Here is an 11967-nt window from a genome sequence, read left to right as displayed (position 1 = left end):
ATACCCCTACATTTACCCCTTACCTAACACTACAGGCAATTTAGCATGGCCAATTCACCTGACCCTGCACATCTTTGGACTGTGGGAGGAAACCGGAGCACCCGGAGGAAACCCACGCAGACACGGGGAGAACGTGCAAACTCCACACAGTCAGTCGCCTGAGGCGGGAATTGAACCCGGGTCTCAGGCGCTGTGAGGCAGCAGTGCTAACCACTGTGCCACCGTGCCGCCCACAATGTCAGAGATGTCAGAGGTAGTTTCTTTACTCAGAGAGTAGTAGGGGTGTGGAATGCCCTGCCTGCAACAGTAGTAGACTCACCAACTTTAAGGGCATTTAAATGGTCATTGGATAAACATCTGGATGAGGATGGAATGGTGTAGGTTAGAGGGGTTTCAGGTTGGTTCCACAGGTTGGTGCAACATCAAGGGCCAAATGGTTCGTACTGCGCTGTCATGATCTATGTTCTAGGTTCTACGTAACTGAAGTTCCTCATTCTTGTGAAACTTTCTGCACCATTTCTAGAGCCATTTCGTTCTTTCTAAAGCATCATGCCCAAAACCGGACACAATCATCTTGTACAGTGTCTTACACTAGATTACCAGCACCTCCCTGCTCCTCCACTCCATGCCCCTATTGATAAAGCCCAACTAATCAATCACTCTCTCAATCTGAACTGTCATTTTCAAATAACACAATTACTTCAAATAAGACAATTACTTCAGATTGGTTCCAACCAGAGCTTGACAGACTGTATAATAATCTCCTCTCCATTCTATTGCTAACTTAGAGTCATAGAGATGTACAGCATGGAAACAGACCCTTCGGTCCAACCCGTCCATGTTGACCAGATATCCCAACCCAATCTAGTCCCACCTGCCAGCACCCGGCCCATATCCCTCCAAACCCTTCCTATTCATATACCCATCCAAATGCCTCTTAAATGTTGCAATTGTACCAGCCTCTACCACTTCCTCTGGCAGATCATTCCATACATGTACCACCCTCTGTGTGAAAAAGTTGCCCCTTAGGTCTCTTTTATATCTTTCCCCTCTCACCCTAAACCTATGCCCTCTAGTTCTGGACTCCCCCACCCCAGGGAAAAGACATTGTCTATTTACCCTATCCATGTCCCTCGTGATTTTGTAAACCTCTATAATGTCACCCCTCAGCCTCGAATGCTCCAGGGAAAACAGCCCCAGCCCATTCAACCCCTCCCCGTAGCTCAAATCCTCCAACCCTGGCAACATCCTTGTAAATCTTTTCTGAACCTTTCCAAGTTTCACAACATCTTTCCGATAGGAAGGAGACCAGAATTGCACACAATATTCCAACAGTGGCCTAACCAATGTCCTGTACAGCCGCAACATGACCTCCCAACTCCTGTACTCAATACTCTGACCAATAAAGGAAAGCATACCAAACACCTTCTTCACTATCCTAATACCTGCAACTCCAATTTCAAGGAGCTATGAACCTGCACTCCAAGGTCTCTTTGTTCAGCAACACTCCCTAAGACCTTACCATTATGAGTAAAAGCTCTGCTAAGATTTGCTTTCCCAAAATGCAGCACCTCGCATTTATCTAAATTAAACTCCATCTGCCACTCCTCAGCCCATTGGCCCATCTGGTCCAGATCCTGTTGTAATCTGAGGTAACTTTCTTCGCTGTCCACGACACCTCCAATTTTGGTGTCATCTGCATGATTACTAACTGTATCTCTTATGCTCACATCCAAATCATTTATGTAAGTGATGAAAAGTAGAGGCCCAGCACCGATCCTCGTGGCACTCCACTGGTCACAGGCCTCCAGTCTGAAAAACAACCCTCCACCACCACCCTCTGTCTTCTACCTTTGAGCCAGTTCTGTATCCAAATGGCTAGTTCTCCCTGTATTCCATGAGATCTAACCTTGCTAACCAGTCTCCCAGGGGGAACCTTGTCGAATGCCTTACTGAAGTCCATATAGCTCACATCTACCGCTCTGTCCTCATCAATCCTCTTTGTTACTTTTTCATAAAACTCAATCAAGTTTGCGAAACATGATTTCCCACGCATAAAGCCACGTTGACTATCCCTAATCAGTCCTTGCCTTTCCAAATACATGTACATCCTGTCCCTCAGGATTCCCTCCAACAAGTTGCCCACCACCGATGTCAGGCTCACCGGTCTATAGTTCCCTGGCTTATCCTTACCACATTTCTTAAACAGTGGCACCACATTAGCCAACCTCTAGTCTTGCAGCACCTCACCTTGGACTATCGATGGTACAAATATCTCAATAAGAGGCCCAGCATTCACTTCCCTAGCTTCCCACAGAGTTCTAGGGTACACCTGATCAGGTCCTGGGGATTTATCCACTTTTAACCGTTTCAAGATATCCAGCATTTCCTCCTCTGTAATATGGACATTTTTCAAGATGTCACCAGCTATTTCCGTACATTCTATATCTTCCATGTCCTTTTCCACAGTAAATACTAATGCAAAATACTCACTTAGATTCCCTACAGTGTGGAAACAGGCCCTTTGGCCCAACTAGTCCACAGTGACCCCCCAAAAAGTAACACACCCGGACCCATTCCCTCTAACTCTACGGGCAATTTGGCGTGACCAATTTACCTAACCTGCACATCTTTGGACTGTGGGAGAAACCCATACAGATATGACGAGAATGTGCAAACTCCACACAGACAGTCACCCGAGGCTGGAATCGAACTCAAGTCCCTGGCACTGTCAAGCAGCAGTGCTTACCACTGAGCCACCGTGCCACCCCAGAGTATCTCTCCCATATCTTGCAGCTCCACACAAAGGCCGCCTTGCTGATCTTTGAAGGGCCCCATTCTCTCCCTAGTTACCCTTTTGTCCTTAATGTATTTGTAAAAACCTTTGGATTCTCCTTAATTTTATTTGCTAAAGCTATCTCATGTCCTCTTTTTGCCCTCCTGATTTCCCTCTTAAGAGGACTCCTACTTCCTTTATACTCTTCTAAGGATTCACTCGATCTATCCTGTCTATACTTGACATATGCTTCCTTCTTTTTCTTAACCAAACCCTCAATTTCTTTAGTCATCCAGCATTGCCTATACCTACCAGCCTTCCCTTTCACCCTGACAGGAATATACTTTCTCTGGATTCTCGTTATCTAATATTTGAAGGCTTCCCATTTTCCAGCCGTCCCTTTACCTGCGAACATCTGTGAACTTGTTAGGCATTTCATGTTCCACCTTTGGTGATCACAGTGTCAGCTGTCTGGGCCCTGAACACTGGCATTTCCTCACTAAATTTCTCAGCCTGATCATCCTCTTTTTAAAATAGTCACTAAAATTCAGCTCTCAAACTTACGATTTCAGTCACCTGCCTGAATACCTCCGTAGGCATCTTGGTGACAAATGCTGTCAGATGACAATAAAATCTTGCTTTTATATCACAAACTTCATTCAGTGGAACAGCTGAAAGAGTTTATTCACACTCAGGATTACACTCCTACTAAATATCTTGGGCTGTTTAGCTACATTAAACTTGTCACATAAAGTCAAGCTGTTGCTGTGGGTCCCCAATGAGGAAGCCAGAAATGGAATTGTAAGATTTGAGACAACTTCAGTAATGGATTCCATCTCTTGCTTGAACAGGTTTCACACAAAGTGTGCATTCAGAAAACAGTAACTACCCATGGAAAGCTGCCATAAGGGGATGCCATCTGGGAAAGGGACATTCTAAATCAGTTCCAGGAACAAGGAATCACCGACAAAGCAGGGCCATCACACACCTTCAGTCACAAAGCAAGCACTATGCATGTTCAACTCTCAGCAACATACAATTCCAGCGCTCCGCTATCACAGGAACACAGCCATCACACCAGCTCAACCATAGCCCCTTCCCAACCAAGAGAATTCAGAATGCCCAGCTGTCCACTCGCCATGACAACTGTCACCAACTTCTCCAACACAGCAACAGGCTCCCAACACCAGCCAACAGCAAGGTCGGCTCAAAGGCGAGAGGTGACCCTTTGATCGGAATTCCTGAACGGAATGTCACCGTGATGCTGCCTGGTGATCTCTTGGTCTTTGCAAACCATAAGAGAACCTTTGCCAATCAGGATCGATTTGGGAAGGAGGAGGAGAGCTCCGACAAGTCAGAAAGCAGGAACTATAGAGACAGTCGCCTGATTGACCACATTGAGATTTTTGGGACAGTGTGGAAAGGTGACAGAGCTCGGAGACTGAAGTCTGTCACTTTTGATTTACCAGATTTTGCTGATCAGAAATTAACACATCATCCTGAAGCAGGGTTCAAAAGAGAAGAGGGTGGGGCAGGGGGTGCTGTAACCCTGAAGCATTTGGTGAAAGGTGGAAGGGCCAAAGTGAAGGAGAAGTCTTTGCTCAGGTCCTTTCCATCTCAGGTACAAAGCAGCGAGAGCAGGAAAAGGCTGGGGATGACACTGTTCTCTGTAGATAGCAAGGCCAGTAGAGCAGTTTCACATAGGCCATCAGTGAATGTATGGATGGTAAAGTTCATCCTGCATCCTACCAAACTAGCAAAGGTCCATCCAGATGAAGCTGCCAGGGTGAAGGGACTATTAAGGATGAAAAAGCAGAGGACCACAAAGAAAACAGAATGGAAGGAGACCTGCAAAAAGAGCAATTCCACCAGAAAAGCTCCAGTCTGTCAAAGCACAGGCACTACTGTAGATTCACAGCAAGCCCGATTACCTAAGACACCAAAACAATGCCCATTAATGCCATCTCAGCAGAAAGCATTCTGCCCAGCCCATCCCTCCACAGGACCTGGCAAGGAGGACAGAGACCAAGGAGGTCGTCAAAGTTTGATACCTGGTCTAGAAATAACCTCAAGAGTTTTGTTACCAGTACCCCCAGTGACAGACACCAAAAATCATAAACGTCCCCAGTCCACTAAAACCCCTGGAGCACAGCGACCTGGCCGGTCAGTGGGGACTGTTCAGACACCAAACAAACCACTCAAACAAGAAACGACTCTCCCAGCAAAGACGCACAAGGCCCCACGGTTGGTAACCTCCTCCTCAGATAGACCTCCTTCTACAGTATTCCAGGTTTCCATAGAGGACAATGAGGACAGAGAGACATTGGGAAGGCTAATATCTCCCAATGCCCTCACATGCCCACTCCAGGGGCCCAGCAGGGACAGAAACCACAAGGATGTGGAGATACCAGGTGCTCCTCCCGAGGGCCAAGCTCTGGGTATGAAGCCATCGGAAGATGAGGGGGCAAACACATCGTCACGACGCCAAGAAACCACAGAAACCTTTGGATGGGAAAAGGACCATCAGCCGCCTCCCTGTGGACAGAGCAGGGACCAGGATGTAACAGCCAAAGGGCAGTGTCCACACAGAAATCTATGGAGTACCGTTGAAATGGCTGAGGATAAGATGGGTGGTCAGGGGAAAGCTGGGAATAATAATTCTCCAAGCAAGTCCACAACATCAATCACAGCAGCAGCTTCTGGCTTGGGCCAGGAACAGGGCCCTCCAGCAGCTGCTGTCTTTTCAGAGGAGGCTGTGCCTCACGGTGAGGGTGAGTCAACAGAGATTGGAGCAGCCAAGCCAGCAGCTGAGGTAAACCAGCAGCTACATCCCACAGAGCAGCCGCCATCACTCACAACTTCCTCAACAGCAACTGGACTCAGGATCCAAGACCATGTTCATGGTGGGAATGTCATGGCTGAGAGTCAGAACAAACATGGTACCAGTACCTCACCCACTTCATGGGGAGCTAATGGCAGTAAGGAGCAAGACTCCAATGTCCTCATTTTCAGCGACAAGAACCCCGATGAGGGGACGATGATCAGGGAGCAGGGACCCAGGGAATCCTCTCTGTTACCGACAAACAACCCAGCACCATTGGATGGAGCAGGCATTGAGGCCCAGCAGAGGAGGAAGATCCGATTGGTCATTCCTGAGAGACCAAGCAGTGGCTCAAACAACACTATCAGCCGGAAGATTCGATAAGTGGATGGATGAAGGTCAAAGGTGAAAGAAAGATTTGTATTTACAAAGTGCTTTTCATGGCCAAGGACATCTCAAAGCACTTTCCAGCCAATGAAGCAAAGTCTCAGTATTATTAAAATCTTGGATATTAAATAAAAACAGGAGAAACTGCAGATTGCCCAGAGGGAGGTTTCAGTGTCTCTTGAGGATAGTTCACTGTTGAATTCAATCATTGGTGATATTGCAAATATCCAGCTCATAATTTGCTTGTTCAGAATATAACTTCTGGTTTTAGGAATGAAAGTTTTCTCTGTCAAAAATGAGTATCTGGTTAGAAAGCTGGTAAAAGCAACACTGGGGTGAATGCAATTCAAACAAGCTTAAAACGTCGTGGCCACGCTGATTTAACAGGAGAGAAAAATGTGAGAGGACAAACAGAAGGTGGATGGCTCTGGCTAAAAAACTGGAGACAATATCTTATTCATGTTGTTTCCCAAAATGGAAGAAAGTGATGAAATCGGGCCGCGTGTGTCACATTGGCATGGACAACCGACATTCCTGAGGAAGGGCTTTTGCCTGAAACGTCGATTTTCCTGCTCCTCAGATGCTGCCTGACCTGCTGTGCTTTTCCTGCACCACTCTAATCTAAACTCTGATTTCCAGCATCTACAGTCCTCACTTTTGCCGACGGAGAACAGAGAGGTTTAGTGGTAATTCTTTGTTTGAGTTTATCTCTGTGAATTCACTTTGTGTGTAGCCAGCAGGTATGACTGGTGCAGAGCCACAGCGATGGTTCAGTGTCAGCTCTGGGCTTATGTAGCTTGTAGCTCTCTGTGAATCAAATGATAACGCTAGACCAAAGGACAGTAAACACTCAATCTATCAGGAACAACTAATCTGGGCCCAGGGTTCTCACAGAAACGTTATGTAGAGTGGTCACACTAGTAAATGGGGGAGAGAGAGAGAGAGAGAGATGGGGAAAGTCAATACAGTTTCAAAAGCAAGTAACAGGCTGGAGAGTAAAGAAACAGGCAGGAATCCTACTTCAGGTACGGTAGGTAATAGCAAAATGACAGGATTAGATTAGATTACAGTACAGTGTGGAAACAGGACCTTCGGTCCAACAAGTCCACACCGACCCGACGAAGTGCAACCCACCCATACCCCTAACCTAACACTACGGGCAATTTAGTATGGCCAATTCACCTGACCTGCACATCTTTGGACTGTGGGAGGAAACCGGAGCACCCGGAGGAAACCCACGCAGACACAGGGAGAACGTGCAAACTCCACACAGTCAGTCGCCTGAGGCGGGAATTGAACCCAGGTCTCTAGTGCTGTGAGGCAGCAGTGCTAACCACTGTGCCACCGTGCCGTGTGTATTGATAAACCAGAAGGGAATAATAATAAGCAGGTGAATAAAACATCAGGGCTGAGCAACAGGTTGGAGAGTATGGTCCAGATATAAATTCTAAATCCAAAACCACAGAGAGTAAGGAATACATTAAATGAGCTCCATGCATAAATTGGAAATTATAATATAGTAGCCATTACTGAGATGTGGCTGCAGGATGGGTGGGACTAGGAACGAAATATATCAGGGGGCTACAGGGTGAGCAGGGAAAATGGGAGAGAGAGTGTAGTCACCTTACTGATTAGAAACAAAATCACTTCAGTGGTGAGGGAGGATATAATGATGGGAAAACATAAACAGCAACAATATGGGTGGAACTGAGGAACAACAAAGGGTCTAACACTGTAATAGATGTTCTGGGAGCAGCTCTGAAGTGCCAGGTTATATAAATGCAGAATTTAAGTAAATATGTAACAAGGAGAAAGTGAGGACTGTAGATGCTGGAGACCAGAGTTGAAAAATGTGGTGCTGGAAAAACACAGCAGGCCAGGCAGCATCCGAGGAGCAGGAGAATCGATGTTTCGGGCATAAGCCCTTCTTCAGGAATGTAAATATGTAACAAGGCCAGAATAGTATTAATGGGGGGTTTTAACTTTAACATTGCTTTGGAGAACTCCTGTTAGAAAGATTAGAAAGGAAATTTATGGATAGTTTCCCACAGCAATATGTTCTGGACACAACAAGGGGACAAGCAATATTGGATTTAGCAATGAGTAATGAGCTGTATTTAATTAGTAACCTGATTGTGCATGAACATTTATCAAACAGTGATCACAATATGATCGAATTCAATGTGGCATTTGAAAGCAAAAAGCATGAAATTTTAGATTAAGGTAAGGCCGACTTTAATGAGAAGAGACAGAGACTGTCCACAGTAAACTGGGAAATTCTGCTCATGGATAAAACAACTGAAGACCAGCAGAGGCTGTTTAAAGGAACATTTAACACAAAACAGAACCAGTTTATATCCCCGAGAGGGAAACATTCTACTTTAGCGGATGGTATAAAAAAGATGGGCCTTACAAAAATACAAGATCAGCACAAATCCTGCTGAATAGGACAGACACAGAGACCAGCAAAGGGCCCCATGCAGCTTATAGGAGCAACTAAAAGGAACTATGAAAGGAAACTTACCAAGGACATCAAAATCAATAAGAAAAAATGTTAAAGTTACATAAAGGGACAGCGGGTGGTCAGGAGCAACGCTGACCCACTAACGACTGAAAGGGGGGGATATGGATTGGAATCAGGTGGATCGCATTGATTATGAGATCCTTGATTGTGATTGTTAACCTCGGCCAATCAGGGAGCCCTGGCTGAAACTCGGAACGATACAAAACAGGTCGGCATGGCAAATGCTTGAAGTGTTAAAGAAAAATAACCAGGGGATTCAGAATCTCCTCAGTTCAGGGTCAGATTCCAAGCTGGGCTGCCATAGCCTGTGGATATGTAAGTGAAGGGTGACTGGGTGATGGGATACCAGCATCTCTACAGTTACTTCAATGGGGAGTTGACAGATGAATTATTACTTTTCTTCAGTATTTCCAATAGAAAAGGAGTATAGATTGCTGGAAGACATGAGGAAATTAATAATGGATCAGGAACAAGGACTGAATAAAATTAATGTAAATGAAACACCAGTAATGAGAAAATTAACAGAATTAAAGAATAACAAAACCTCAGGACCTGATGGTTTCCATCCGAGGCTGTTAAAGGAACAAAGGGAGGAGATTGTAGATGCTCTAACTATAATCAGAGTTCCCTCAATATAGGAGTCATCCCTCTGGGTTGGAAAATTGCACGTCATGAAGGATAAGGAGGATGAAGGAGGGAATTATAGACCCATTAGCATCTGTGGTTGGATGACTGTGGAAGTCTATCATCAAGAAAGATAAGTCATGCCTGATAAATCTCATGGGATGTTTTTGAAGAGGTAGTGAACAGGGAAATGGCTATGGATGCCATTAATGTGGACTTCCAGAAGGCAGTTGATAAAGTTCCACGTAAGAGAATGTTAACTAAGTAGACACCGATGGAACTGAGGCTAAATTACTGACGTAGCTGGGAAATTGGTTGAATGACAGGCAATGGAGAGTAAGGATGATGGGTAGGTACTCACATTGGCGGGGTGTGACCAGCGGTCTCCCACATGGGTCTGTAGTAGAGCCTCAGTTATTCACATTATTTATTCATGACTTGGAGAATAACACAGAAAATTATACATCCAAATGTGCTGACAATACAAAGTTAGGCAGCACTGCAGCCAGTGTAGATGATAGCATGAAATTACAAAGGGGTGTTGATAGATTAGATGAATGGGCAAAACTGAGGTGAACAGAGTTCAGTGTAAGCAAGTGTGAGATTATCCATGTTGGACTGAAAAAGGAGAGGTCAGGGAACTTTCTAGATGATGTGAAGTTAAATACAGTGGCTGCCCAAACAGACATTGAGGGTTCAGGGGCATGGATCTTTAAAATGTCACAAACATGTACAGAAAATAATCAAGAAAGTTAATGGAATGCTGGCCTTTCTATCTTAGGGACTGGAGTACAGGATGCAGATGTTATGCTGCAGTTATACAGAACCCTGGCTAGACCCCAGTTGGAGTATTGTGAGCAGATCTGGGCAGCACACCTTAGGAAGGATAGATTCGTCTTGGAGGGAGTACAACATAGGTGGCCAAGAATGATATCTGAACTTCAGAGGTTAGATTACAAGGAGAGATTACACAAATTAGACCTGCTTTCTCTTGAGTTTAGAAGGTTATGTGGGGATCTGATTGAAGTCTTCAAGGTATCAACAGGAAAAGACAAGGTTGGTAAAGATAATCTACTTCCACTGATTGGTGATTCCAGATAAATGATTTGGATGCGAACATAGGAGGTACAGTTAGTAAGTTTGCAGATGACACCAAAATTGGAGGTGTAGTGAAGAGCAAAGAAGGTTACCTCACATTACAACAGGATCTTGACCAGATGGGCCAATGGGCTGAGGAGTAGCAGATGGAGTTTAATTCAGATAAATGTGAGGGGCTGTATTTTAGAAAAGCAAATCAGAGCAGGATTTATATTCTTAATATAATTCCTGGGGAGTGTTGCTGAACAAAGAGACCTTGGAGTGCATAGTTCCTTGAAAGTGGAGTCACAGGTAGATAGGATAGTGAAGAAGGCGTTTGGTATGCTTTCCTTTATTGGTCAGAGTATTGAGTACAGGGGTTGGGAGGTCATGTTGCGGCTGTACAGGACATTGGTTAGGGGCCACTGTTGGAATATTGTGTGCAATTCTAGTCTCCTTGGTGTAGAAAGTTTCATGTGAAACTTGAAAGGGTTCAGAAAAGATTTACAAGGATGTTGCCAGGGTTGGAGGATCTGAGCTACAGGGAGAGGCTGAATAGGCTGGGGCTGTTTTCCCTGGAGCGTCGGAGGCTGAGGGGTGACCTTATAGAGGTTTATAAAATCATGAGGGTAAATAGCCAAAGTCTTTTCCCCTGGTAGGGGAATCCAATCTAGAGGGCATAGGTTTAGGGTGAGAGAAGAAGGATGTAAAAGGGACCTAAGGGGTAACTTTTTTTTGCAGATGGCGTATGCAACGTGTATGGAATGAGCTGCCAGAGGAAGTGGTGGAGGCTGGTAAAATTACAGTATTTAAAAGGCATCTGGATGGGTATATGAATAGGAAGGGTCTAGAGGGATATGAGCCAAATGCTGGTAAATGGGACTAGATTAATGTAGAATATTGGTTTAGACAAGTTGCACTTAAGGGTCTGATTGCATGCTGTGCATCTCAATGACTCTGTAACCAGGAGGCATAGTCTGAGAATTAGGGCCAGAGTGTTGGGGAGAGATGTTAGGAAGCACTTTTACACACACAGGGTGGGAGATGTTTGGAACTCTATTCCTCAAACACCAGTGATTGCTGGATTAATAGTGATGTTTGTTCATTTTAAATCTGAGACAGATACATTTTTGTTAAGCAAAAGTATTAAGGGATTTGGGCCAAAGACAGGTATATGGAGTTAGGCTGCAGATCATCCATCATCTCATTGAATGGTGGAACAGGCTAGAGGGGCTAAATGGCCTACTCCTGGTACAAACTGAGGCCTGCAGCTGCTGGAGATCAGAGTCGAGTGTGTGGTGCTGGAAACGCACAGCAGGTCAGGCAGCATCCGAGGAGCAGGAGAATCAACGTTTCAGGCACACGCCCTTCATCAGGAATGAGGCTTGTGAGCCAGGGAGGCTGGGAGATAAATGGGAGGGAATGGGGCTGGGGAAAGGTAGCTGAGAGTGCGATAGGCAGTGAGTCTGCTTCAGGATGTGGCTGAAGAGCTTCAGGGCAGAGGAGATAATCTGAGGGGTTGCAGTGAGAGAGAGACTCACTGAGATTCTTGTGGAGAGAGGAGGAGAATAGAGTCATAGAGATGTACAGCACAGAAACAGACCCTTCGGTCCAACCCATCCATGCCGACCAGATATCCCAACCCAATCTAGTCCCACCTGCCAGCACCCGGCCCATATCCCTCCAAACCCTTCCTATTCATATACCCATCCAAATGCCTTTTAAATGTTGCAATTGTACCAGTTTCTACCACTTCCT

General features: G+C 45.4%; 1 protein-coding gene across 1 annotated transcript in view; it reads right to left on the bottom strand.

Moving 5' to 3' along the window:
• Window positions 1–6635: 6635 nt before the first annotated feature.
• The window catches only part of LOC122554686 (serine/threonine-protein kinase TNNI3K-like), a 24284-nt gene continuing 18952 nt past the window's right edge, over window positions 6636–11967 (bottom strand). Inside the window, exon 6 of the mRNA XM_043700062.1 lies at window positions 6636–6791. Coding sequence (XP_043555997.1) covers window positions 6636–6791 — 156 coding nt within the window. The remainder of the gene's footprint in view (window positions 6792–11967) is intronic.

Source organism: Chiloscyllium plagiosum, chromosome 11 (genome assembly GCF_004010195.1).
Source record: "Chiloscyllium plagiosum isolate BGI_BamShark_2017 chromosome 11, ASM401019v2, whole genome shotgun sequence".
In the NCBI taxonomy this organism is placed as follows: Eukaryota; Metazoa; Chordata; class Chondrichthyes; order Orectolobiformes; family Hemiscylliidae; genus Chiloscyllium; species Chiloscyllium plagiosum.
Note: the sequence above shows the minus strand (reverse complement) of the source record. Positions and strands in the feature narration are given on the sequence as shown.